Source organism: Bombina bombina, chromosome 1 (assembly GCF_027579735.1).
Source record: "Bombina bombina isolate aBomBom1 chromosome 1, aBomBom1.pri, whole genome shotgun sequence".
Lineage (NCBI taxonomy): Eukaryota > Metazoa > Chordata > Amphibia > Anura > Bombinatoridae > Bombina > Bombina bombina.
This window is the reverse complement of record NC_069499.1, coordinates 163,861,302-163,888,570: the sequence shown is the minus strand read 5'-3', so window position 1 is coordinate 163,888,570 and position 27,269 is coordinate 163,861,302. Positions and strand designations below refer to the sequence as shown.

The following is a 27,269-nucleotide window of genomic DNA, read 5'->3' as shown; positions in this document are numbered from 1 at the left end:
TAGCTCGCCCAGGAGGGTGTGGTCAGGCAACTTGATCTCTGGAAAATGGTATAAGAATTTTATGTTTTAACAATAAGATTGTCATTCTTACAAGGGGAGCGGCTTTACAGAAGTAAGGAGCCATCATTTTCATGCCAGCCCCAGGCACAGAGCTTGAAGCAAGGAAAGTATTCAATTCTGTTTTTCTCCTTTTTATTTTAAAACACTGTAATTTTATTTGTAACAACTTTTTATTAATAATGCATTGTGCATAATATTTTTGGCATAATAAATAATTCCTTTATTAAGTTTGGCCTTTGTCTAATAATTGAACCACATTACTGAAAGAGACTGGAATATTAGAACTGTATAATTTAGGTTATTTTCTGCTAAATTGTATTTAGAGGGTTAATGTGTAAAGTCTGGGTTTTCTCTTAGGATTTTCCCTTTAATAAATTTTAAGTTGTGGCACTATTGGAGCTATAGGATTGATAGTTTATTGTGGGTGGCATTAAAAGGGAGTTTTGGGCATTTCTCTTACGTTTAGTACAGACTAGGGAGTGTGGTTAACCCTTGCGCCAACTAAACTGAATCACAAGCTTGCCTGGTGTGGCTAGATTGTGACTTATTGGTGACAGTAAAAGGGGGGCTGAAAACCTTTTCTGTGCCAAATAAGTGACTGGCGCAGGGTTGGATAACCTTGTTTCGTCACAAATTGGTGGGCAGCGGTGTCGATAATTTTTTTATTATTAGATTTTAGTGCTTGTGGATTTGCTAGTGTGAAAATCCCGGTACTAAAAGAAATTGTTTCTTACAATTTCCAAAGGCTAAAACTCAGTGCATTATATAGTCACACATTGCAAACAGTCCCTTTCCCTATTCTCCGTTTTTCTTTTCTATTTTATTTTTGCTATGCAATTGTACGAGCAGCAATCTAAAGAGACACTTATGCTCCTATGCCAGGAGCGTGATATTCCAACACGTTCAAAGAACAAAGATTTACTAATACAAGCTCTTGTTGAATATGATAACAGCCAAATCACACCAGTTGAAGTCTCAGGAGAGATGTCTGCAGCTGTGGGCAGCGATTCATCAGGATCTGGGGATCCATTGGACTGTTATTTGCAAACTGTTCTTAAACATATGGGCTCAGCGGATGCAAGTTTGCGCATGGAACTGATTACAAAATTTTATGACAGACAGGCTGCTGTGGAAGCAGCTGAGAGACAGGCTGCTGTGGAAGCAGCTGAGAGACAGGCAGCCGCGGAAGCAGCTGAGAGACAGGCGGCTAGGGAAGCTGACAGAGAGTCTCTGGCAGGTGAGAGAGAGAGGCTGCTGAACGACAGGCTGAGAGAGAGTATCAGCTACAGCTTGCACGGTTGGACAGAGGGATGGTCTCACCTGTTGTTAGTGAACCTAGAGACCCACCTGCTCCCAGAGTGCGTGCAGAGAATTTTCCCACTCTGGAGAAAGATGGAGATGTGGATGTATTCCTGCGTAGCTTTGAGAAAGTTTGCAGACAGTTCCAGCTTCCAAGGGAGCAGTGGGCCAAGTACCTTACCCCTGGCCTGAAAGGTCCTGCACTGGAGGCTTTTGCTGAACTACCCGCAGAGTTTGATCAGGACTATGATTCCATTAAAGCTGCACTACAGAGGAGGTATAATCTTACTCCTGAGATGTACAGAAAGAAATTCCGTTCTCTGCAGAAAGGTTTGTCAGAGAGCTATACTGCAGCTGTTGGGAACTTGATGACAGCCTTTAAACAGTGGGTCAGAGGATTAAAAGTTGCCACTATGGAGGAGCTGGAAGGTTTGATCGTGAAGGAGCAATTTATGCAACTGTGCCCAGCAGTTCAAGAATGGGTTTTGGACCGTAAACCCATAACATCATTGGAAGCTGGTGAGCTGGCTGATTTTTACACAGCCAACAGGTCACCAGGGAATGGGAGGAAAACCTTTTCTAAGGGGGGATCTACCTGGAAAGGAGCTGCGGCACGACCCCCCTTCACAAAACCTGCTGTGCCTTTATCTAGTGTGTCTGCTCCCTCTGGGAAAGGAGGGGCGGGTGCTGCATCTGGGCAGGGAGATACTCACAAGTGTTTTGCTTGTCAAAAAATGGGTCACATCAGCACTAACTGCCCAGAGAGGAAGAAACCTTCAGCATCAGCAGGAGGAGGCCGCTCCTCAGGATTATCATCTTCTGTTTTGTTTGTAACCCGGCCAGAGGAAAGTACCAATGAGAACTTACAACCTGTGACTGTTGGAGATAAGGTAACATTGGGTCTACGGGACACGGGTGCAGAAGTGACTATTGTACGTCCAGAGCTAGTTAGCTCGGAGGACAATATCCCTGGAAAGACTCTAGCAGTAAAAGGGATTGGGGGACTACAGCCTGCAGTGCCTATGGCACAAGTATATCTAGATTGGGGAGCCGGAAGAGGGTTAAGAGATGTGGGAGTGTCAGATAATATTCCTACAAATGTATTGCTTGGTACTGATTTGGGTTTTATTGTCACAGTATATACCTGATCATGATGCCTGTGACCTAGGTAAACAAGATAGGGGCCCAAATGTACAAAATGCCATGTGTAACTATGCCCAGATATGTGCTGTAGGTGAGGGGGGGGCAGTGTGTGTGTGTGACGCAGCCTTTACCTGAACCAGACATGTCTGTAGTGCCCTGTGAACATGTGGAAGGATGCACTGAGAGAAAGAGAGAGCTGAATGAGAATGACAGTCTGTTGGTGTGTGAACCAATTGTCCCTCAGTACCTGAAGTGTGTGGAAGTAGTGCCAGAGGGGGAGGGCCCCTCTGTATCAGTGGTGACCCGACAGCAGTCTGCCCAAATTAGGGAGCAGGGGGTGCTTCAGCCCGAGGACCCAGGGGAGAACACTGATATGGAAGGTGGGGGGCCTCAAACAGCACAGTCACTAATAATTGGTCAGAATCAGGATTTTCAGCAGGCCCAGGGGACCGATCCCACACTAGAGAAGATAAGGGACCTAGCTAGGCAGCTGCCTGCTGACTCTGATAAAGAGAGAGTGTACTGGGATAAAGGGAGGTTGTACGTGGAGTCCATTCCAGTGGAGGGACAGGATCCCTGGCTAGCTGAGAGACAGTTAGTGGTACCTAAACGGTTTAGAGCGCAACTGTTGGGAGTGGCCCATGAAATTCCTATGGCAGGACATCTAGAGGTACAGAGAACCAAAGCCCGGTTGTCCCATTACTTTTATTGGCCGGGGATGGGTACTGATGTTGCTAATTATTGTCACTCCTGTCCTGCATGTCAGAAAGTGGGGAAACCTGGAGAGGTGGGACGTGCCCCTTTAATTCCCCTCGCCATAGTGACTGAGCCCTTTGAGAGGGTGGCTGTGGATATAGTAGGGCCCCTAGCTATCCCAAGCAGTTCAGGGAAAAGATTCATTCTGACGGTAGTGGATTATGCGACCCGCTACCCAGAGGCAGTGGCCCTGTCATCTATCAGGGCTGATAAAGTGGCTGATGCTTTATTGGGTATCTTTGCAAGGGTAGGTTTCCCTAAGGAAATGCTAACTGATAAGGGCACGCAATTTATGTCTGGCCTGATGCAGAGTCTATGTAAAAAGGTGCAGGTAGAACACCTAGTGACTAGCCCATACCACCCCCAGACCAATGGCTTGTGTGAAAGGTTTAATGGAACCCTGAAGCAGATGCTTAAAACCATTGTGGAGTCACAGGGAAAGGACTGGGAGCGTTACCTGCCACACCTCCTATTTGCTTATAGAGAGGTGCCCCAGGAATCCACTGGTTTCTCCCCCTTTGAACTCCTATATGGACGCAGAATGCGTGGCCCCCTTGATCTGATCAGGGAGGGATGGGAAGGAAAATTGGGTGTTCAAGAGACTTCGGTAGTAGACTATGTAATAAGGTTCAGGGACAGAATGCATAGCCTAGTGGGGGAGGTACAGGAAAACCAAAAGGCTGCCCAGTCTAAGCAGAAGCAGTGGTATGACTGGAATGCCAGAGAGAGAGTGTATGATGTGGGACAGAAAGTGTTGGTTTTGATACCCATGAGACAGAACAAACTACAGGCTGCCTGGGAGGGTCCGTTCATTATCCTAAAGAGAATGAATGATGTGAACTATGTGGTGTCTCTGGATGAGGAGGGTAAAAGGCAGAAAATCTATCATGTAAATATGATAAAAGCCTATTATGACAGAGAACCCACCGTGTTAACTGTATGTAGTTTGCCTGGAGAAGAGCATGAGACTGACCCCCTTGTTGATTTACTGGCCCCCACCAGAAAAAACAACACCCTAGAGGCCGCCCAGATTAGTGCCCACTTAACTGGGGATCAGCGGCATCAGCCGTCTGAGGTGCTTAGGCCTTACTACAGCATGTTCAAAGGGAAGCCTGGCAGGACACACCTAGTCACACATCATGTAGATACTGGGAATCACCATTCCCTCAGACAAACAGCTTACAGGGTATCCTTGCAGGTCAGTGCTGACATAAAAAGGGAGATAGAGGAGATGCTAGATCTTGGAGTGATTTGTAAGTCCCACAGCCCCTGGGCCTCCCCAGTGGTACTAGTCCCCAAAAAGGACAAAACCACTAGGTTCTGTGTAGATTACAGAAAGCTAAACTTAGTGACTGAATTTGATGCTTATCCTATGCCTCGCATAGAGGAGCTACTGGACAGGCTAGCAGGGGCCAAGTTTCTGAGTATCATGGATCTCAGCAGGGGATACTGGCAGATCCCTATGACCCCAGAAGCACAAGAGAGGTCTGCCTTTATCACTCCTTTTGGGTTATATGAATTCCAGGTGATGCCCTTTGGGATGAAAAATGCACCTGCCACATTCCAGCGGCTAGTTAACCACTTATTGGAGGGGCTAGAGGGGCAAGCTGTTGCATACCTGGATGATATTGCAGTGTTCAGTGATACCTGGGAGGAACACCTCACACATTTAGCCAGTGTATTGGACTGAATAGCCACTGCTGGGCTAACTATAAAACCAGATAAGTGTCAGCTGGGCATGGGGGAGGTCCAGTACTTGGGTCACCTGGTGGGAGGAGGGGTACTGCGCCCCGAGCCAAGTAAAACTGAAGCCATAATGGCCTGGCCCACCCCTAAGACAAAGAAACAGGTTATGTCCTTCCTGGGTACCGCAGGGTACTATAGAAAGTTTGTGCCACACTATAGTACCGTAGCCAAACCCCTAACAGACCTTACAAAAAAAAGCCTACCTCTAACAGTCAAATGGACCCCTGAGTGTAACAGGGCTTTTAATTTATTGAAAATTGCCCTTACGGACTCCCCTGTACTACAGGCCCCTGATTTCCACAGGAGATTCATAGTGCAAACGGATGCTTCTAACTATGGGCTAGGGGCTGTGCTGAGTCAGGTGGATAAGAAAGGTGAGGAGCACCCCATTGTGTACCTCAGCAGGAAATTACTCCCGCGAGAAGTGGCATATACCACTGTGGAAAAAGAGTGCCTTGCTATAGTTTGGGCCTTGCAAAAGCTACAGCCGTATCTGTATGGACGTCGGTTTACAGTGATAACTGACCACAACCCCTTACACTGGTTACATAGGGTAGCTGGCTCAAATTGTAAACTCCTCAGGTGGAGCCTAGCTCTACAACAACATGAGTTTACCATACAACATAAAAAGGGCAGTATGCATGGTAATGCTGATGGTCTGTCACGCCAGGAGGAGTGTCCCCTTTGATACGCATCGGGAGTGGCTTGTAGCCAGCCCCTTTTGCGTCTCTTATTTGGGGAGGTGTCACGAATATCTCAGGATTCAGCTGCTAAGGAGTTAACTTTGTGTAGCTTGAACTCAAATCAGTTATTTGTTTTTCAAGAAGAATTGTGTTTGTGTCTTCTTTGAAGTGCCAGGAGCATCATAAATGCTTGGCAGTGTAAACAGGACAGACTTTTATGGCCTAAGCTGTCATACTCTCCAAACACTGGCATTTACTGACTCTTAATAAAGACATCCACCCATTTGTTGGTGACTATCCCCTTCTTACAGCAAAAAAAGGTCCATCCTTAAAAGATAAAATTGTGCACAGCCATTATGTTTCTAATGAATCTAAAATGTGGTTACAGAGCTCTAAACCCAAGAATGGATGTTTTCCATGTAATAAATGTAAAATGTGCAAGCATCTCCTAAGAGGGGGAAAAAATTGAGGATATAAGAGGTATCTCACACAAAGTAAAGGGTTATATCACATGTAAGAGTGTAGGTGTGGTCTATGTTCTTTCATGCTCTTGCCACAGACAATATGTTGGGAAAACCTACAGTGAATTTAAGGAGAGAATGAAAGAACATAGAAAAAAAAAAAAGGATTAAAACAAGTGGCATAGCACGCCATTTCCTTGACTCTCATAATTGCGATGTCAAGGATCTAAAGTTTATGGGTGTTGAATTAGTCAGTACAAGTGAGAGAGGTGGTGACTGGGACAAAGCCCTCTTGAGAGAGGAATGTAAGTGGATATTTAATTTGGATAAATTCTGTAAAATTTCTGTAATTCCACTCACATACAATGCTAGATTATCTGAAGTGAACAATTGATTTATTTTTCTCTGTTAATTATAACTGTAGTAATACTTTGAATGGTTCACCTAACACATACAGTGATGGTATTCAGATGTTTGGCTTTTGATTTATGTGTCCCTAATGTGCTTGTTCTTTAAATATTGCTTCTTTATTATGAGCTTTCACGAATCAGCCTAGGTATTGGTCGTAATTACATTTATGTATTATATCTTTTAACAAAGTTAATTAATTCACCCGGCACGATATAAATATTCTCAGTGTGACATGGATGTATCACATGCCTGACGAAGCCCAATAGGAATATTGGAAGGGTGAAACACGTGTAAAAGCGGAGTAAGTGATAACTACCTCTGCAACGGAAGAAGCAGTAGAATTGTTTTGAAAAGCCGAATAAGTCAACGGCTGGGTGAGCTGGGGGTTGAAACATTATCTGGAGTTTGACACTTTATTACATGAACTTAAAGGGGATGTACCTATGAACCGTAATTAACTGTTACTTCTATCAACTTCTGTGGAGCTGAAATATATTGCTCAATAACGCTGACTTTAACTCTTCTGCTTCAGTTTTTGTGTTAGTTGGATTAACCTGCTTGACTAACAGCTTACCTTTCTAACATCCGTTCTCAGCTATGTTTGATGAATTTTACAAGCACAGGCCTTAACTTTTATGAATGCATGCGAAGAAAGTCAGCCTTTTAATATGAACTTTCTGCTCTAAGATTTATTGTTGGTATAGAGTAACAGTTTTGTTTCAAGTGTGTGTTATGTTTGGTGTCATATGTTGCCAATATTTTGTGTGTTAAGTTTAACATCTATTTCTTAGATGTGAATTTTGAGATAGATTGCTAATAAATACATACTAACTGACTGATAACTGTGTTGTGTCTCCCAGATATCCACCCACCTTCCCAGTAGTTGCATTTAAATTTGGTGTATGGGTTTGTGCTGGACCAAGCGTTCAACGCTTTCTTTTTCTCTTTATTTTCTTTATATTGTACTTTAGTACCCCCAGGCACCAGTGAACTTACATATATATACATATACACAACCACACACACAAACACACATACACAATATGTCCAGAAATGCACTCTCACTTACAAGGTTCAGCAGACAGGATGCATGCAAATACAATCTATTTCAAACAATAGGCTTGTACCCACTGGTCTTTAATCAAAGTGCCTTTTTAATGTGATGTTTTGGGCACAAAAATCCCCTTCCTCAGACAAAGATATATATTTATATTATAATGCACTTACAATAAATCAAACAGGCAAAAAAAACAAAAAACTTCCCACCAAAGGCTACTTCAGAAGAAGCAAAAACATCAAAATGGTAAATATTTGTGAAAATATGCAAAGAAGACCGAATAGCTGTTTTGCAAATCTGATCAACTGAAGCCTCATTCCTGAAAGCCCAAGAAGTGGCAACTGACCTAATAGAATGAGCAGTAATCCGCTGCGGTGGAGGTTGACCGGACTCCAAGTAAGCTTTGTGAATCAAAAGCTTCAACCAAGAGGCCAAAGAAACAACAGAAGCCTTCTGACCCTTCCTAGGACCAGAAAAAGAAATTAACAAACTAGAAGTTTGTCTAAAGTCCTAACATCATCCAAAGAATGCAAAGACCACTCTGAAGCATTCTTAGGATAAGGACACAAAGAAGGAACAACATTCTCTCTGCTAATTATGACTGAAGAAACAACCTTAAGCAAAAAATAAAAAATTATGTCAGTAAAACAGCCTTATCCTGATGAAAAATCATATAAAGTGGTTCACAAGAATGAGCAGATAACTCAAACTCTTATAGCAGAAGAAATAACCAAAAGAAATAACACTTTCCAAGAAAGAAATTTAATGTTCATTGTATGCATCGGTTCAAAAAGGAGGAGCCTGCAAAACGCTTAACACCAAATTAAGATTCCATTGAGATAAAATAGGCTTGATTACAGGTTTAATGCAAACCAGAGCCTGAACAAAACTATGAATATCAGGAAGATTAGCAATCTTTCTATGGAACAAGACAAAGAGGAGAATTCTGCCTTTTCCTAATCTACCCATCAAACAAAAACTGCAAAATCCTAGGAATTCGGAAAGAATGCCAAGAAAAAACTAAATTTATGCTTACCTGATAAATTTCTTTCTTTCTTGACACAATGAGTCCACGGATCATCTAATTACTATTGGGATATTCACCTCCTGGCCAGCAGGAGGCGGCAAAGAGCTCAACAGCAAAGCTGTTAAATATCACCTCCCTTCTATCCAACCCCAGTCATTCGACCAAAGTAAAGGAGAGAAAGGAAGCAAAAAGGTGCAGAGGTGCCTGAGGTTTAGAACATAACAAAAAATATCCTGTCATCAAAAACAGGGCGGGCCGTGGACTCATCGTGTCAAGAAATAAATAAATTTATCAGGTAAGCATAAATGTTGTTTTCTTTCTAATGACACAATGAGTCCACGAATCATTTAATTACTATTGGGATAGTAATAGAGGACACAGATGATAAGGGAGGGACAAGACAGGGAACCTAAACAGAAGACACCACTGCTTGAAGAACCTTTCTCCCAAAGGAAGCCTCAGTCGAAGCAAAAGTCTGAAACTTATAGAATTTTGAAAACGTATGTAGAGAGGACCAAGTTGCAGCCTTGCAAATCTGTTCTACAGAAGCTTCATTTTTGAATGCCCAGGAAGAGGAAACAGCCCTTGTAGAATTATCCGTAACCTTCTCAGGAGGCTGCTGTCCAGCAGTTTCATAGGCAAAGCGAATCATACTCTTCAGCCACAAAGAAAGAGAAGTAGCCATAGCTTTCTGCCCCTTACGTTTCCCAGAAAAAACTACAAACAGAGCAGAAGACTGACGAAAATCCTTAGTCGCCTGTAAATAGAATTTCAGAGCACAAACCACATCTAGGTTGTGCAGAAGACGGATTAGGACATAAAGAAGGAACAACAATCTCCTGATTAATGTTCCGATCTGAAACTACTTTAGAAAGAAAACCCAATTTAGTATGTAAAACAACCTTATCCGAGTGAAAGATAAGATAGGGAGACTCATTCTGTAAAGTCGAGAGTTCAGAGACTCTACAAGCAGAAGAAATAGCAACAAGAAACAAAACCTTCCAAGATAACAACTTAATATCTAAGGAATGCATAGGTTCAAAAGGAGCCTGCTGAAGAACCTTAAGAACAAGATTAAGACTCCAGGGAGGAGTAACAGGTTTGAACACAGGCCTAATTCTGACCAAGGCCCGACAGAACGATTGAACATCTGGTACCTCTGCCAGACGTTTATGTAACAAAAACAAAATTTATGCTTACTTGATAAATTTATTTCTCTTGTGGTGTATCCAGTCCACGGGTTCATCCATTACTTGTGGGATATTCTCCTTCCCAACAGGAAGTTGCAAGAGGACACCCACAGCAGAGCTGTCTATATAGCTCCTCCCCTAACTGCCACCCCCAGTCATTCGACCGAAGACAAGCAAGAAAAAAGGAGAAACTATAGGGTGCAGTGGTGACTGTAGTTTAAAAATAAAAAACACCTGCCTTAAAATGACAGGGCGGGCCATGGACTGGATACACCACAAGAGAAATAAATGTATCAGGTAAGCATACATTTTGTTTTCTCTTGTAAAGGTGTATCCAGTCCACGGGTTCATCCATTACTTGTGGGATACCAATACCAAAGATTTAGGACACGGATGAAGGGAGGGACAAGGCAGGAACTTAAACGGAAGGCACCACTGCCTGTAAGACCTTTCTCCCAAAAATAGCCTCCGAAGAAGCAAAAGTATCGAATTTGTAGAATTTAGAAAAAGTATGAAGCGAAGACCAAGTTGCCGCCTTACAAATCTGTTCAACAGAGGCCTCATTTTTAAAAGCCCATGTGGAAGCCACTGCTCTAGTGGAATGAGCTGCAATTCTTTCAGGAGGCTGCTGGCCAGCAGTCTCATGAGCTAAACAGATTATGCTTCTCAGCCAAAAAGAAAGAGAAGTTGCCGAAGCCTTTTGACCTCTCCTCTGTCCAGAGTAGACAACAAACAAAGCAGATGTTTGACGAAAATCCTTCGTAGCTTGTAAATAAAACTTTAAAGCACGAACCATATCAAGATTATGTAAAAGACGTTCCTTCTTTGAGGAAGGATTAGGACATAATGAAGGAACAACAATCTCCTGATTGATATTCTTATTAGATACTACCTTAGGAAGAAACCCAGGTTTGGTACGCAAAACTACCTTATCTGAATGGAAAAGCAGACTGTAAAGCAGATAACTCCGAAACTCTTCGAGCCGAGGAGATAGCTACTAAAAACATAACTTTCCAAGATAAAAGTTTAATATCTATGGAATGCAAAGGTTCAAACGGAACCCCTTAAAGAACTTTAAGAACTAAATTTAAACTCCATGGCGGAGCAACAGGTTTAAACACAGGCTTGATTCTAACTAAAGCCTGACAAAACGCCTGAACGTCTGGAACCTCAGCCAGACGTTTGTGCAAAAGAATAGACAGAGCAGAAATCTGTCCCTTTAAGGAACTAGCTGACAATCCCTTCTCCAATCCTTCTTGGAGAAAGGATAAGATTCTAGGAATCCTGACTTTACTCCATGAGTAACCCTTGGATTCACACCAATGAAGATATTTACACCATATCTTATGATAGATTTTCCTGGTGACAGGCTTTCGAGCCTGAATTAAGGAATCAATGACCGATTCAGAAAAACCACGCTTTGATAGAATCAAGCGTTCAATCTCCAAGCAGTCAGACGCAGAGAAATTAGATTTGGATGTTTGAAAGGACCTTGAAGTAGAAGGTCCTGCCTTAGCGGCAGAGTCCATGGTGGAAAGGATGACATGTCCACTAGATCTGCATACCAAGTCCTGCGTGGCCACGCAGGAGCTATCAAAATCAATGAAGCTCTCTCCTGCTTGATCTTGGCAATCAGACGAGGGAGCAGAGGAAACGGTGGAAACACATAAGCCAGGCTGAAGGTCCAGGACGCTGCTAGAGCATCTATCAGCGTTGCCTTGGGATCCCTGGACCCGTAACGACGAAGCTTGGCGTTCTGACGAGACGCCATGAGATCCAGTTCTGGTTTGCCCCATAGTTGAATCAACTGGGCAAATACCTCCGGATGGAGCTCCCACTCCCCCGGATGAAAAGTCTGCCGACTTAGGAAATCCGCCTCCCAGTTCTCTACTTCTGGGATATGGATAGCTGAGAGATGGCAAGAGTGAACCTCTGCCCATAGAATTATCTTTGAAACTTTCAACCTTGCCAGGGGGCTCCTTGTTCCCCCCTGATGGTTGATGTAGGCTACAGTTGTGATGTTGTCCGACTGAATCTGATGAAACTGACCGCAGCTAGCTGAGGCCAAGCCTGAAGAGCATTGAATATCGCTCTTAGTTCCAGAATGTTTATCGGAAGGAGGGTTTCCTCCTGAGTCCACGAACCCTGAGCCTTCAGGGAGTTCCAGACTGCGCCCCAGCCCAGAAGGCTGGCATCTGTCGTCACTATACTCCATTCTGGAATGAGGAAACTCATTCCCCTGGACAGATGAACCCGAGATAGCCACCAGAAAAGAGAATCCCTGGTGTCTTGATCCAGATTTAGCAGAGGGGACAAATCTGTGTAATCCCCATTCCACTGATTGAGCATGCAAAGTTGCAGTGGTCTGAGATGTAGGCGGGCAAACAGAACTATGTCCATTACCGCTACCATTAAGCCGATTACTTCCATACACTGAGCCACTGACGGAAGTTAGAAGCTTTGACAACCTGACCTCTGTCAGAAAAATCTTCATTTCTACTGAATCTATCAGAGTTCCTAGGAAGGAAACTCTTGTGAGAGGGGAGAGAGAACTCTTTTCTTCGTTCACCTTCCACCCGTGAGACCTCAGGAATGCCAGAACAATGTGCATATGGGACTTGATGATTTGAAAAGTCGACGCCGGTATCAGAATGTCGTCTAGGTAAGGAGCCACCGCTATGCCTCGTGGCCTTAGAACCGCCAGTAGGGACCCTAGAACCTTCGTAAAGATTCTTGGTGCCGTGGCTAACCCGAAGGGAAGAGCCACAAACTGGTAATGCCTGTCTAGGAAGGCAAACCTGAGAAACCGATGATGATCTCTGTGTATCGGAATGTGGAGATAAGCATCCTTTAAGTCCATGGTAGTCATATATTGACCCTCCTGGATCATAGGTAGGATGGTTCGAATAGTCTCCATCTTGAAGGATGGGACCCTGAGAAATTTGTTTAGGATGTTGAGATCCAAGATTGGTCTGAAAGTTCCCTCTTTTTTAGGAACTATGAACAGATTTGAATAGAATCCCTGCCCCTGTTCCTCCCTTGGAACTGGGTGGATCAGTCCCATAACCAGAAGGTCTTGAACGCAACGTAAGAATGCCTCTTTCTTTATCTGGTTTGCAGATAATTGTGAGAGATGAAATCTCCCCTTTGGAGATGAGGCTTTGAAATCCAGAAGATATCCCTGGGAAACAATCTCCAGAGCCCAGGGATCCTGGACGTCTCTTGCCCAAGCCTGGGCGAAGAGAGAAAGTCTGCCCCCAACTAGATCCGGTCCCGGATCGGGGGCTACTCCTTCATGCTGTCTTAGAGGCAGCAGCAGGTTTTTTGGCCTGCTTTCCCTTGTTCCAAGCCTGGTTAGGTCTCCAGACTGGCTTGGACTCGGCAAAAGTTCCCTCTTGTTTTGCAGTAGAGGAAGTTGAAGCTGCGCCACTCTTGAATTTTCTTAAGGAACGAATGTCTGTTTGGTCCTTAATTTGTTGGGCCTATCCTGGGGAAGGACGTGGCCTTTTCCTCCAGTAATATCAGAAATGATCTCCTTCAGTCCAGGCCCGAATAGGGTCTGCCCTTTGAAGGGGATGTTGAGAAGCATAGACTTTGAAGTAACGTCAGCTGACCAGGACTTAAGCCATAGCGCCCTACGCGCCTGAATGGCAAAACCTGAATTCTTAGCCGTTAGCTTTGTTAAATGAAAAACGGCGTCAGAAATAAATGAATTGGCTAACTTAAGAGCTTTAAGCCTGTCTAGGATATCATCCATCAGGGTCTCCACCTGTAGAGCCTCCTCAAGAGACTCGAACCAGAAAGCCGCTGCAGCAGTGACTGGGGCAATGCATGCAAGAGGCTGGAGAATAAAACCTTGTTGTATAAAGATTTTCTTAAGGAAACCCTCTAATTTTTTATCCATTGGATCTAGGAAAGCACAACTGTCCTCAACGAGGATAGTTGTACGCTTAGCTAGGGTAGAGACGGCTCCCTCCACCTTAGGGACCCTCTGCCACGAGTCCCGTGTAGCGGCATCTATGGGAAACATCTTTTTAAAAGCAGGAGGGGGAGAGAACGGTACACCTGGTCTATCCCATTCCTTTGTAATAATTTCTGAAAACCTCTTAGGGATTGGAAAAACATCAGTGTAAACAGGCACTGCAAAGTATTAAGCTTAAATTTAAATGCTATCATTTCAGAGTCAGACTGAAGTAACGCCTTCCCTGAATCAGAAATGTCACCCACAGATAGAAGCTCTCCTGCTTCGGCTTCTGTACATTGTGAGGGTATATCAGACATAGCTACTAAAGCGTCAGAAAGCTCTGTATTTGTTCTAGCCCCAGAGCTGTCTCGCTTTCCTTGTAACCCTGGCAGTTTGGACAATACCTCTGTGAGGGTATGATTCATAACTGCCGCCATGTCTTGTAAGGTAAACGCATTGGACGCGCCAGATGTACTTGGCGTCACTTGCGCGGGAGATATAGGTTCTGACACATTGGGAGAGCTAGGTGGTTTAACCTCCTCTTTGTCAGTCTGAGAAACCTCTGGTGATAAAGTCAGTGCATTTGGTACACATTCTAAGAGGGGGTTCCACAATGGCTTCCAAACATATTGAACAAGGAGTTTCCTCTATGTCAGACATGTTTAACAGACTAGTAATGAGACCAGCAAGCTTGGAAAACACTTTAATAAATGTGAAAAAGCAATTAAACAAAAAGGTACAGTGCCTTTAAGAGAAAAAAACTACCACATAAACTGCAAAACAGTGTTAAAAAGTAGTAAACTCTCTAATCATAGATGATTAACCCCTTAGGCCCAAAACCGTATAAGAAAAATGGTAAAACCGTTAAAAAACAGTCAAACACACTGCCACAGCTCTGCTGTGGCTCCTACCTGCCCTTAAACACAATTTTTGCAGGAAAAAAACCCTCTATAGTGGTCCTAGATGCCAGAGGACTCCTTTAGGGAAGCTGGATGTCTCAGTCTGAATATCAACTGCGCATAAAGTGCGCGAAAATAGGCCCCTCCCACCATGCACTCAATGTCAGAGGGCCTTAAAAAAGTACTCCTAGGAGTAATCTAACAAGCCATGTGGAAAACTAGGCCCCAAATAAAGATTTATCACCCTCAGTTATGCAAACATTTTTACACTAAGTAATATGAGAATTAACATGAATATTACCCTTATCTTGTAAGCATGATCCCAGTCGTTGTTAAATCACTGTATCAGGCTTACCTCAAATATACCAGGCACTGTCAGCATTTTCTAGATCTTATCATCAAACCGTTCAGTTATGTGTGAGAACAGCAATGGACCTTAGTTACAAACCGCTAAGATCATCAACCTCCAGGCAGATTCTTCTTCCAATTTCTGCCTGAGAGTAAAACAGTACAACGCCGGTACCGTTTAAAAATAACAAACTCTTGATTGAAGGTAAAAACTACACTAAGTCACCACATATCTCTTGATACTTCCTTTCTTGTCGAGAGTTGCAAGAGAATGACTGGGGGTGGCAGTTAGGGGAGGAGCTATATAGACAGCTCTGCTGTGGGTGTCCTCTTGCAACTTCCTGTTGGGAAGGAGAATATCCCACAAGTAATGGATGAACCCGTGGACTGGATACACCTTTACAAGAGAAATAGATAAGGCAGAAATTTTACCTTTCAAGGAGCTTGCCGATAACCCCTTCTCCAAACCCTCTTGGAGAAAAGATAAAATTCTAGGAATCCGAACTCTACTCCAAGAATAGCCTTTGGAATCGCACCAATACAAATATTTACGCCAAATCTTATGTTAAATTTTCCTGGTAACAGGCTTGCGAGCCTGAATCATAGTCTCAATGACCTGATCTGAAAAACCACGCTTAGATAAAATTAAGCATTCAATCTTCAAGCAGTCAGCTTCAGAAAAACTAGATTTGGATGAAGGAAGGGCCCTTGAAGTAGAAGGTCCTTTCTTAGAGGAAGTTTCCAAAGAGGGAGAGATGACATCTCCACTAAGTCTGCATACCAAATTCTGCGAGGCCACGGCGAAGCAATGAGAATCACAGACGCCCTCTCTTGCTTGATCCGAGCAATGACCAGAGGAAGGAGAGCGAACAGAGGAAATAGGTATGCAAGATTGAAATTGCAAGCAACTACCAGAGCATCTATCAGAATGGCCTGAGGGTCCCTGGACCTCGACCCATACCTCGGGAGCTTGGCATTCTGACGAGATGCCATGAGATCTAGATCCAGCTGTCCCCATTTGAGAATCAAGTTGGAAAACACTTCCGGATGCAATTCCCATTCCCCCGGGTGAAAGGTCTGTCTGCTCAGAAAATCCACTTCCCAATTGTCCACTCCTGGAATGTGGATCACAGATAGACAACAGTTGTGGGTCTCTGCCCACTGAATAATCTTGGACACCTCTTTCATGGCCAAAGAACTCCGAATTCCACCCTAATGGTTGATGTAAGCCACTGAGGTTATGTTGTCCGACTAAAATCTGATAAACCGAGCAGAAGCTAACTGAGGCCAGGCCAGAAGTGCATTGAAGATTGATCTTAGCTCTAGAATGTTTATGGGGAGAACAGATTCTTCCTGAGTCCATGTCCCATGAGCCCTTAGAAGGCCCCAGACTGCTCCCCAACCTGTCAGGCTGGCGTCCGTAGTCACTATCACCCAGATATTGGATTTTCTGACCTCCGTCAGAAATATTTTCATCAAAACGGAATCTATTATGGTTTCCAAAAAGATTACCCTTGTAGATGGAATTAAGGAACTCTTTTCCAGATTCACCTTCCAACCGTGAGAGCGCAGGAAGGATACAAACATCTCCGTGTGGGAGCTTGCTAGAAGAAAAGACTGGGCCTGAACCAGAATGTTGTCCAGATAAGGCCCACTGCAATACCCTGTAACCAGAGCACTGCCAACAGAGATCCCAGAACCTTAGAAAAAATTCTGGGAGCTGTAGCTAGTCCGAAAGGAAGAGCCACAAACTGGAAGTGTTTGTGGAGAAAAGCAAATCTCAGAAACTTGTAAGGATCCCTGTGGATGGGAACATGAATCTACTGTTGTCATAAATTGACCCTCTTGAACTAAGGGAAGAATGGAATGAATAGTTTCAATTTTGAAGGACGGTACTCTGAGGAATTTGTTTAGACTCTTGAGATCCAAGATTGGTCTGAAGGTTCCCTCTTTCTTGGGAACCACAACAGATTGGAGTAAAATCCCAGACCCTGTTCCTGTACTGGAACAGGAACTATCACTCCAATTTCGGATAGATCCCGAACACAACGTAAGAACACCTCTCTTTATCTGGTCTACAGATAATCTTGAGAAGAATTCTGCCCCTGGGGGGAATGGTCTTGAATGTTTTGTAGAGGGAGAGGAAGGTTTACCCTTGAAGTTTCGAAAGGAACGAAAATTACTGATGTCCCTTCTGCTTAGATTTCTTATCATGAGGAAGGAAATTACCCTTTCCTCCTGTAATGTCAGAAATAATCTCAGCCAAAGCTGGGCCAAACAAGGTTTTACCCTTGTAAGGAATAGACAAAAGCTTAGACTTAGACGACACATCTGCATACCAAGATTTCAGCCATAAAAGCTCTTCGAGCCAGAATGGCAAAACTAGAAATCTTTGCTCCCATCTTGATAACTTGAATGAAAGCATAAGAAATGAAATAATTGGCCAATTTAAGAGCCCTGATCCTGTCCTGGATCTCTTCAAGGGAAATGTCTGTTTGAAAGCAATCAGACAATGCATCAAACCAGTATGCCACAAATAGCTCCCCAACCTGAGAGATTCGCATCTGTAGTTATCACAGTCCAGGTAGGATAAAGAAAAAGAAGCCCCCTGAATAATAAACTGATTATCCTGACACCAAGTTAGAAACTGACTTGTACTGGGATCCAAAAATATACTTTGAGACAGCAGAGTATAATCTTTGCACCATTGATGCAGCATACAAAGCTGAAGAGGCCTCATGTAAAATTGAGCAAATGGAATTGCATCTGAGGCTGCAATCATGAGAACTAGGACTTCCATACACAGAGCCACTGAAGGAAACGAGAGAGACTGAAGGTTCAGAAAAGCTCACACCAATTGTAACCTTCTTTGCTATGTTAAAGAAAGACTCATGGATACTGAAAAATTAATCATGTTGTTGAAGAAACAACAAGAGTCGGTGGGTGTGAGATTCTGCTAAAGGAAAAGATGGGGCTTGAACCAAGATGTCATCCAGGTATGGAAACACTGCAATACCATGAGACCTGATCACAGACAAAAGGGCACCCAGAACATTTGTGAATATTATTGGGAGCCGTAGCTAGACAAAATGGAAGAGCAACAAACTGAAAATGCTTGTCAAGAAAGGCAAACTTCAGAAACTGGAAATGATCTCTGAATAGGAATATAAAGGTAAACATCCTTTAAATCGATTGTGGGCATAGACTGGCCTTGCTGAACAAAAAGCAAAATAGTACAAATGGTTTCCATTCTGAAAGAAAATCCTTACAAACCTGTTCAGAGCTTCCCTTATGGAATAATGAAAATATTTGAAAAAAATCCCATCCCATGTTCCTGCAAAGGAACTGGAACAATCACTCCCATATCTTCCATATCTGAGATAGTCTGGAAAGAAGCTTGAGCTTTTACAGGATCCTTTGGAACACTGGACAGAAAAAACATAATTTATGCTTACCTGATAAATTTATTTCTCTTGTAGTGTAGTCAGTCCACGGGTCATCCATTACTTATGGGATATATTCTCCTTCCCAACAGGAAGTTGCAAGAGGATCACCCAAGCAGAGCTGCTATATAGCTCCTCCCCTCACATGTCATATCCAGTCATTCGACCGAAACAAGACGAGAAAGGAGAAACTATAGGGTGCAGTGGTGACTGGAGTTTTAATTAACAGGGCGGGAATAAATTAATCAGGTAAGCATAAATTATGTTTTCTCTTGTTAAGTGTAGTCAGTCCACGGGTCATCCATTACTTATGGGATACCAATACCAAAGCTAAAGTACACGGATGATGGGAGGGACAAGGCAGGAACACTTAAACAGAAGGAACCACTGCCTGTAGAACCTTTCTCCCAAAAACAGCCTCCGAAGATGCAAAAGTGTCAAATTTGTAAAATTTTGAAAAGGTATGAAGTGAAGACCAAGTTGCAGTCTTGCAAATCTGTTCAACAGAGGCCTCATTCTTAAAGGCCCAGGTGGAAGCCACAGCTCTAGTGGAATGAGCTGTAATTATTTCAGGGGGCTGCTGTCCAGCAGTCTCATAGGCTAAACGTATTATGCTACGGAGCCAAAAAGAGAGAGAGGTGGCCGAAGCCTTTTGGCCTCTCCTCTGTCCAGAATAAACGACAAACAGAGAAGAAGTTTGCCGAAAATCTTTAGTCGCCTGTAAATAGAACTTCAGGGCACGGACTACGTCCAGATTATGCAAAAGACGTTCCTTCTTTGAAGAAGGATTAGGACATAATGATGGAACAACAATCTCTTGATTGATATTCCTTTCAGAAACTACCTTAGGTAAAAACCCAGGTTTAGTACGCAGAACTACCTTGTCTGAATGAAATATCAGATAAGGAGAATCACAATGTAAGGCAGATAACTCAGAGACTCTTCGAGCCGAGGAAATAGCCATCAAAAACAGAACTTTCCAAGATAACAGCTTAATATCAATGGAATGAAGGGGTTCAAACGGAACACCTTGAAGAACTTTAAGAACTAAGTTTAAGCTTCACGGCGGAGCAACAGTCTTAAACACAGGCTTAATCCTAGCTAAAGCCTGACAAAAAGCCTGAACGTCTGGAACTTCTGCCAGACGTTTGTGTAAAAGAATAGATAGAGCAGAAATCTGTCCCTTTAAGGAACTAGCAGATAAACCCTTTTCTAAACCCTCTTGTAGAAAAGACAATATCCTAGGAATCCTGACCTTACTCCATGAGTAACTCTTGGATTCACACCAATATAAATATTTACGCCATATCTTATGGTAAAATTTTCTGGTAACAGGTTTCAGAGCCTGTATTAATGTATCAATAACCGACTCCGAGAAACCACGCTTTGATAGAATCAAGCGTTGAATCTCCATGCAGTCAGTCTCAGAGAAATCAGGCTTGGATGGTTGAAAGGACCCTGAATTAGAAGGTCCTGCCTCAGAGGCAGAGACCATGGAGGACAGGACGACATGTCCACTAGGTCTGCATACCAGGTCCTGCGTGGCCACGCAGGTGCTATCAGAATCGCCGATGCTCTCTCCTGTTTGATTCTGGCAATCAATCGAGGCAGCAACGGAAATGGAGGAAACACATAAGCCATCTTGAAAACCCAAGGGGCTGCTAGAGCATCTACCAGCACCGCTCCCGGGTCCCTGGATCTGGATCCGTAACAAGGAAGCTTGGCGTTCTGGCGAGACGCCATGAGATCCAGTTCTAGTTTGCCCCAACGCTGAATCAGGTGAGCAAAGACCTCCGGATGAAGTTCCCACTCCCCCGGATGAAAAGTCTGGCGACTTAGAAAGTCCGCCTCCCAGTTCTGTGGATCGCTGACAGGTGGCAAGAGTGAGACTCTGCCCAGCGAATTATCTTGGAGACTTCTAACATCGCTAGGGAACTCCTGGTTCACCCTTGATGGTTGATGTAAGCCACAGTCGTGATGTTGTCCGACTGAAATCTGATGAACCTCAGTGTTGCTAACTGAGGCCAAGCTAGAAGAGCATTGAATATTGCCCTTAACTCCAGAATATTTATTGGGAGGAGTTTCTCCTCCTGAGTCCACGATCCCTGAGCCTTCAGGGAGTTCCAGACTGCACCCCAGCCCAGCAGGCTGGCATCTGTTGTTACAATCGTCCAATCTGGCCTGCGAAAAGTCATTCCTTTGGCCAGATGAACCGGAGACAACCACCAGAGAAGAGAATCTCTGGCCTCCTGGTCCAGAGTCAGTAGAGGGGACAGATCTGAATAATCCCCATTCCACTGACTTAGCATGCATAATTGCAGCGGTCTGAGATGCAGGCGCGCAAATGGCACTATGTCCATAGCCGCGACCATTAAGCCGATCACTTCCATGCACTGAGCTACTGATGGCCTTGGAATGGAATGAAGGACACGGCAAGCATTTAGAATCTTTGATAACCTGGACTCCGTCAGGTAAATCTTCATCTCTACAGAATCTATCAGAGTCCCTAGAAAAGGAACCCTTGTGAGTGGTAACAGAGAACTCTTTTCCAAGTTCACTTTCCACCCATGCGACCTCAGAAATGCAAGAACTATCTCTGTATGAGACTTTGCATTTTGAAAACTCGACGCTTGTATCAGAATGTCGTCTAGGTACGGAGCCACCGCTATGCCTCGCGGTCTTAGGACCGCCAGAAGTGAGCCCAGAACCTTTGTAAAAATTCTCGGGGCCGTAGCTAACCCAAAGGGAAGAGCTACAAACTGGTAATGCCTGTCTAGAAAGGCAAACCTTAGGTACCGATAATGATCCTTGTGAATCGGTATGTGAAGGTAGGCATCCTTTAAGTCCACTGTGGTCATATACTGACCCTCTTGGATTATGGGTAGGATGGTTCGAATAGTTTCCATTTTGAACTCTCAGGAACTTGTTTAAGATCTTTAAGTCCAAGATTGGTCTGAAGGTCCCCTCTTTTTTGGGAACCACAAACAGATTTGAGTAAAACCCTTGCCCTTGTTCCGTTCGCGGAACTGGGTGGATCACTCCCATTACTAAGAGGTCTTGCACACATTGTAGAAATGCCTCTTTCTTTATTAGGTTAGTTGATAACCTTGACAGATGAAATCTCCCATGTGGAGGAGAAGCTTTGAAGTCCAGAAGGTATCCCTGAGATATGATCTCCAACGTCCAGGGATCCTGGACATCTCTTGCCCAAGCCTGGGCAAAGAGAGAGAGTCTGCCCCCCACTAGATCCGTTTCCGGATAGGGGGCCCTTCCTTCATGCTGTCTTAGGGGCAGAAGTAGGCTTTCTGGCCTGCTTGCCCTTGTTCCAGGATTGGTTGCTTTTCCAACCCTGTCTGTAACGAGCAGTAGTTCCTTCCTGTTTTGGAGCGGAGGAAGTTGATGCTGCTCCTGCCTTGAAATTACGAAAGGCACGAAAATTAGACTGTTTGGCCTTTGATTTGGTCCTATCCTGAGGAAGGGAGTGACCCTTACCTCCCGTAATGTCAGCAATAATTTCCTTCAAACCGGGCCCGAATAAGGTTTGCCCTTTGAAAGGAATATTAAGCAATTTAGACTTAGAAGTCACATCTGCTGACCAGGATTTAAGCCATAGCACTCTGCACGCCTGGATGGCAAAACCGGAGTTCTTAGCCGTTAGTTTGGTTAAGTGCACAACGGCGTCCGAAACAAATGCATTAGCTAGCTTAAGTGCTTTAAGCTTGTTCATAATCTCATCCAATGGTGCTGTGCGAATGGCCTCTTCTAGAGACTCAAACCAGAAAGCCGCCGCCGCAGCAGTGACGGGCGCAATGCATGCAAGGGGCTGTAATATAAAACCTTGTTGAACAAACATTTTCTTAAGGTATCCTTCTAATTTTTTATCCATTGGATCTGAGAAAGCACAACTATCCTCCACCGGGATAGTGGTGCGTTTAGCTAAAGTAGAAACTGCTCCCTCCACCTTAGGGACCGTCTGCCATAAGTCTCGTGTGGTAGCGTCTATTGGGAACATTTTTCTAAATATCGGAGGAGGGGAAAAAGGCACACTGGGTCTATCCCATTCCTTGCTAATAATCTCTGTAAGCCTTTTAGGTATAGGAAAAACGTCAGTACACACCGGCACCGCATAGTATTTATCCAGCCTACATAACTTCTCTGGGATCGCGACCGTGTCACAATCATTCAGAGCCGCTAACACCTCCCCTAGCAATACGCGGAGGTTCTCAAGCTTAAATTTAAAATTTGAAATTTCTGAATCCGGTCTCCCTGGATCAGATCCGTCACCCACAGAATGAAGCTCTCCGTCCTCATGTTCTGCAAATTGTGACGCAGTATCGGACATGGCTCTCGTGTCATCAGCGCGCTCTGTCCTTAACCAGAGCTATCGCGCTTGCCTCTTAACTCAGGCAAATTAGATAATACTTCTTTCATAACATTAGCCATATCTTGTAAAGTGATTTGTAAGGGCCTTGATGTACTTGGCGCCACAACATCACGCACCTCCTGAGCGGGAGGCGGCAGGTACTGACACGTGAGGAGAGTTAGGCGGCATAACTTCCCCCTCGATGTCTGGTGATAATTTCTTTACCGGTAAAGATTGACCTTTATTTAAAGTAATATCAATACAATTGGTACACATATTTCTATTGGGCTCCACATTGGCTTTTAAACATAATGAACAAGCAGATTCATCTGTATCAGACATGTTTAAACAGACTAGCAATGAGGCTAGCAAGCCTGGAAATTACTTTCAGAAAATTTACCAGCAATGTAAAAAACGCTGCTGCGCTTTTAAAACACAAAAAGACAAGTACAATTGAAACAAATTCAGTTATAGCAACCAAACTTTACATTAAATGTATGAAATCAGCAGAGGATTGCACCCACTAGTAACGGATGATTAACCCCTTAATACCCAAAAACGGATAAACAAATTAACAGTTAACGTTTTTATCACAGTCAAACACACTGTCACAGGTCTGCTGTGACTGATTACCTCCCTCAAATATAAATTTTGAAGACCCCAGAGCTCTCCGGAGACGTCCTGGATCAAGGAGGAAGAAACAGGAAGACTGATTGAATTTTAACTACGCAACAAGGCGCTAACACAAAGCCCCTCCCAGTCATATTACACAGTGGGAGACCAGCTATAACGGTTTCTATGCAGAAATACACGTTAGCCATGGGGAAAAAATCATGCCCAAAGAGATTTATCACCAAGTACATCACAAAACGATTAACATGCCAGTAAACGTTTTAAAAAACAACATTTTATATGTGGTGTAAAATTATCACTAAGCCTGCTACCAGTCGCTTCTACTGCAGTTAAGGCTCATACATTATTACAGTATTACCAGTATTTTTTCAGTCAAAATCTATTCCATAGAAAATAACTCTACTGTGTATACATTTACCAGCCTGATACCAGTCGCTACTACTGCATTTTAGGCTGTACTTACATCATATGGGTATCGGCAGTGTTTTCTTAGTCAATTCCATTCCTAGAAAATATTTTACTGCACATACCTCATTTGCAGGGGACCCCGCATGCTATTCCCTTTTCTGAAGTTACCCCACTCTCAGAATGTGCGAGAACAGCCAGTGGATCTTAGTTACGTCTGCTAAGATCATAGAAAACGCAGGCAGATTCTTCCTCCAATACTGCCTGAGAGAAAAAACAGCACACTCCGGTGCCATTTAAAATAACAAACTTTTGATTGAAGAATAACTAATTAAAAAACTCCTAACTCCTCTCACGACCTCCTTCTTTGTTGAGTGTTGCAAGAGAATGACTGGGTATGACATGTGAGGGGAGGAGCTATATAGCAGCTCTGCTTGGGTGATCCTCTTGCAACTTCCTGAAGGGAAGGAGAATATATCCCATAAGTAATGGATGACCCGTGGACTGACTACACTTAACAAGAGAAAAAGGAAATTTATGCTTACCTGATAAATTTATTTCTTTTACGATATGACGAGTCCACGGATTTCATCCTTACTTATGGGATATCGCCTCCTGGTCAGCAAGAGGCGGCAAAGAGCTCCACAGCAGAGCTGCATAAATAGCTCCTCCCTTCCCCCCCCCCCAACCCAGTCATTCGACCTAAGTTAGGAAGAGAAAGGAAAAGCCAAGGAGCAGAGGTGATGAAGTTTAACAAAAGGACATGGTGGGCCATGGACTCGTCATATCGTAAAATAAAATAAATTTATCAGGTAAGCATAAATTTCCTTTTCTTTTACAAGATATGACGAGTCCACGGATTTCATCCATACTTATGGGATACAATACCAAAGCTATAGGACACGGATGAAAAGGGAGGGACAAGACAGGAACCTAAACGGAAGGCACCACTGCTTGAAGAACCTTTCTCCAAAAACAGCCTCAGATGAGGCAAAGTATCAAATTTGTAAAATTTGGAAAAAGTGTGAAGAGACGACCAAGTTGCAGTCTTGCAAATCTGTTCAACAGAAGCATCATTTTTAAATGCCCATGAGGAAGCCACAGCCCTAGTGGAATGGGCCGTAATTCTTTCCGGAGGCTGCTGTCCTGCAGTCTCATATGCAACACGGATGATACTCCTCAGCCAAAAAGAAAGAGGTAGCTGTAGCTTTCTGACCCCTACGCTTCCCAGAAAACACAACAAACAGGGAAGAAGATTGACGAAAATCCTTAGTTGCCTGTAAGTAAAACTTCAAGGCACGGACCATGTCCAAATTATGTAACAGTCGCTCCTTATTAGAAGAAGGATTAGGACACAAGGAAGGAACAATAATTTCCTGATTAATATTTTTATTAGAAACAACCTTAGGAAGAAACCCAGGTTTGGTATGCAACACTACCTTATCTGCATGGAAAATAAGATAAGGAGAATCACATTGTAATGCCGAAAGCTCAGAAACTCTACGAGCAGAAGAAATAGCAACAAAAATAAAACTTTCCAAGATAATAACTTAAATATATATGAAAATGCTTAGGTTTAAACGGAACCCCTTGAAGAAACCCTTAAGAACTAATTCAAACTCCAAGGAGGAGCAATTGGTCTAAACACAGGCCTGATTCTAGTCAGAGCCTGACAAAAGATTGAACATCTGGACATCTGCCAGGACGCTTGAATAACAAAATAGACAAAGCAGAAATCTGTCCCATTAAGGAAGTTGCTTGACAACCCTTTCTCCAATCCTTCTTGGAGAAAAGCTAAATCCTGGGAATCCTACCCTACTCCATGAGTAACCTTGGTTTCAAGCGTTCAATCTCCAAGCAGTCAGTGCAGAGAAGTTATATTTGGATGATGGAAGGGTCCCTGAATGAGAAGGTCCTGCCTCAATGGAAGCTTCCACGGTGGCAGAGATGACATGTCCACAGATCGGCATACCAAGTCCTACAAGGCCATGCAGGAGCGATGAGAATCACTGAAGCCCTCTCCTATTTGCTGCGAGCAATCACCTGGGGTAAGAGAGCAAACAGTGGTTAAACATAAGCTAGGTTGAACGACCAAGGCACTGCAAAGGCATCTATCAGTTTGGCCCTGATGAAATGTCTGTCTGCTCAAAAAATCCGGCTTCCCAGTTGTCCACTCCTGGGATGTAGATTGCTGAAGATAACACGAGTGAGCTCCGCCCACGAATTATCTTGGATACTTCTGTCATCGCTAAGGAACTCCTTGTTCCTCCCTGCTGATTGATGTACGACACGTCGTGAATGTTGCTCCGACTGAAAAGGATGAATTTGGCCGTAGCCTACTTAGGCCAAGACTGAAGAGCATTGAATATTGCCCTCAACTCCAGAATATTAGATTGGAAGTAGAGACTCCGCCGAGTCCACCACAGCCTGAGCCTTCAGGGAATTTCACGACTCGGGCCCCATCCTAGTAAAACTGGCCGTACGTTGTCACTATCACCCATGAAGGTCTGCGGAAGACGTCCCCTTGGGACAGATGATCCAGTGACAACCCCCCAAAGGAAAGAGAGTCTCTTGTCTCCTGATCCAGAATCTATCTGAGGAGACAAATTTGCATTAAACTCCATTCCACCTGTCCTGAGCATGCTCAGTTGTAGAGGTCTGAGATGAAAACGAGAAATGGAATGATGTCCATTGCCGCCCACCATCAATCAATTACCTCCATGCACTGAGCCACTGATGGCAAAGGTTTGGACTGAAGGCGCTCGGCATGTATTCAGAATCTTTAATTTTCTGACTTCCGTCAAGAAGATTTTCATGGACCTACTAGCAATTATTAGAGTCCTCCAAGAAAAGGAACCCTTTGTCTGTGGAATTAGTGAACACTTTTCTCGATTCACCTTTCCCACCCGTGAGTCCTTAGAAGGACAGAACCATGTCGGTATGAGACTTGGATCAGAATATCATCCTGATAAGGCGCCACTGACAATGCCCCGCGGTCTGAGAACGCCAGCAGTGACCCTAGACATTCGTGAAGATCCTGGGTGCTGTGGCCAGCCCCGAAAGAAGAGCACACAAACTGAAAATGTTTGTCCAGGAAGGCAAAACTTAGAGACTGATGATGATCTCTTTGGATAGTAATATGAAGATATGCATCCTTTAAATCCACAGTAGTCATATATTGATCCTCCTGGATCAATGGAAGAATTGTTCCTGGATCGGTTCACATCTTGAAGGATGGGACTCTGAGGAACTTGTTTAGACTCTTGAGATCTAAAATGGGGTCGGAACTTTCCCTCTTTTTTGGGAACCACGAAAAGGTTAGAGTAAAACCCCTACCACTGTTCCTGTTTTGGAAAGGGACAAATTACTCCCATAGTGGAG

The 27,269-nt window shown here is 43.8% G+C and overlaps 1 protein-coding gene across 1 annotated transcript in view; it reads right to left on the bottom strand.

Moving 5' to 3' along the window:
- Positions 1-27,269, bottom strand: part of MAP3K9 (mitogen-activated protein kinase kinase kinase 9) — a 208,450-nt gene that overhangs the window by 39,518 nt on the left and 141,663 nt on the right. The window contains exon 4 of the mRNA XM_053711279.1: positions 6,074-6,135. Coding sequence (XP_053567254.1) covers positions 6,074-6,135 — 62 coding nt within the window. The remainder of the gene's footprint in view (positions 1-6,073; positions 6,136-27,269) is intronic.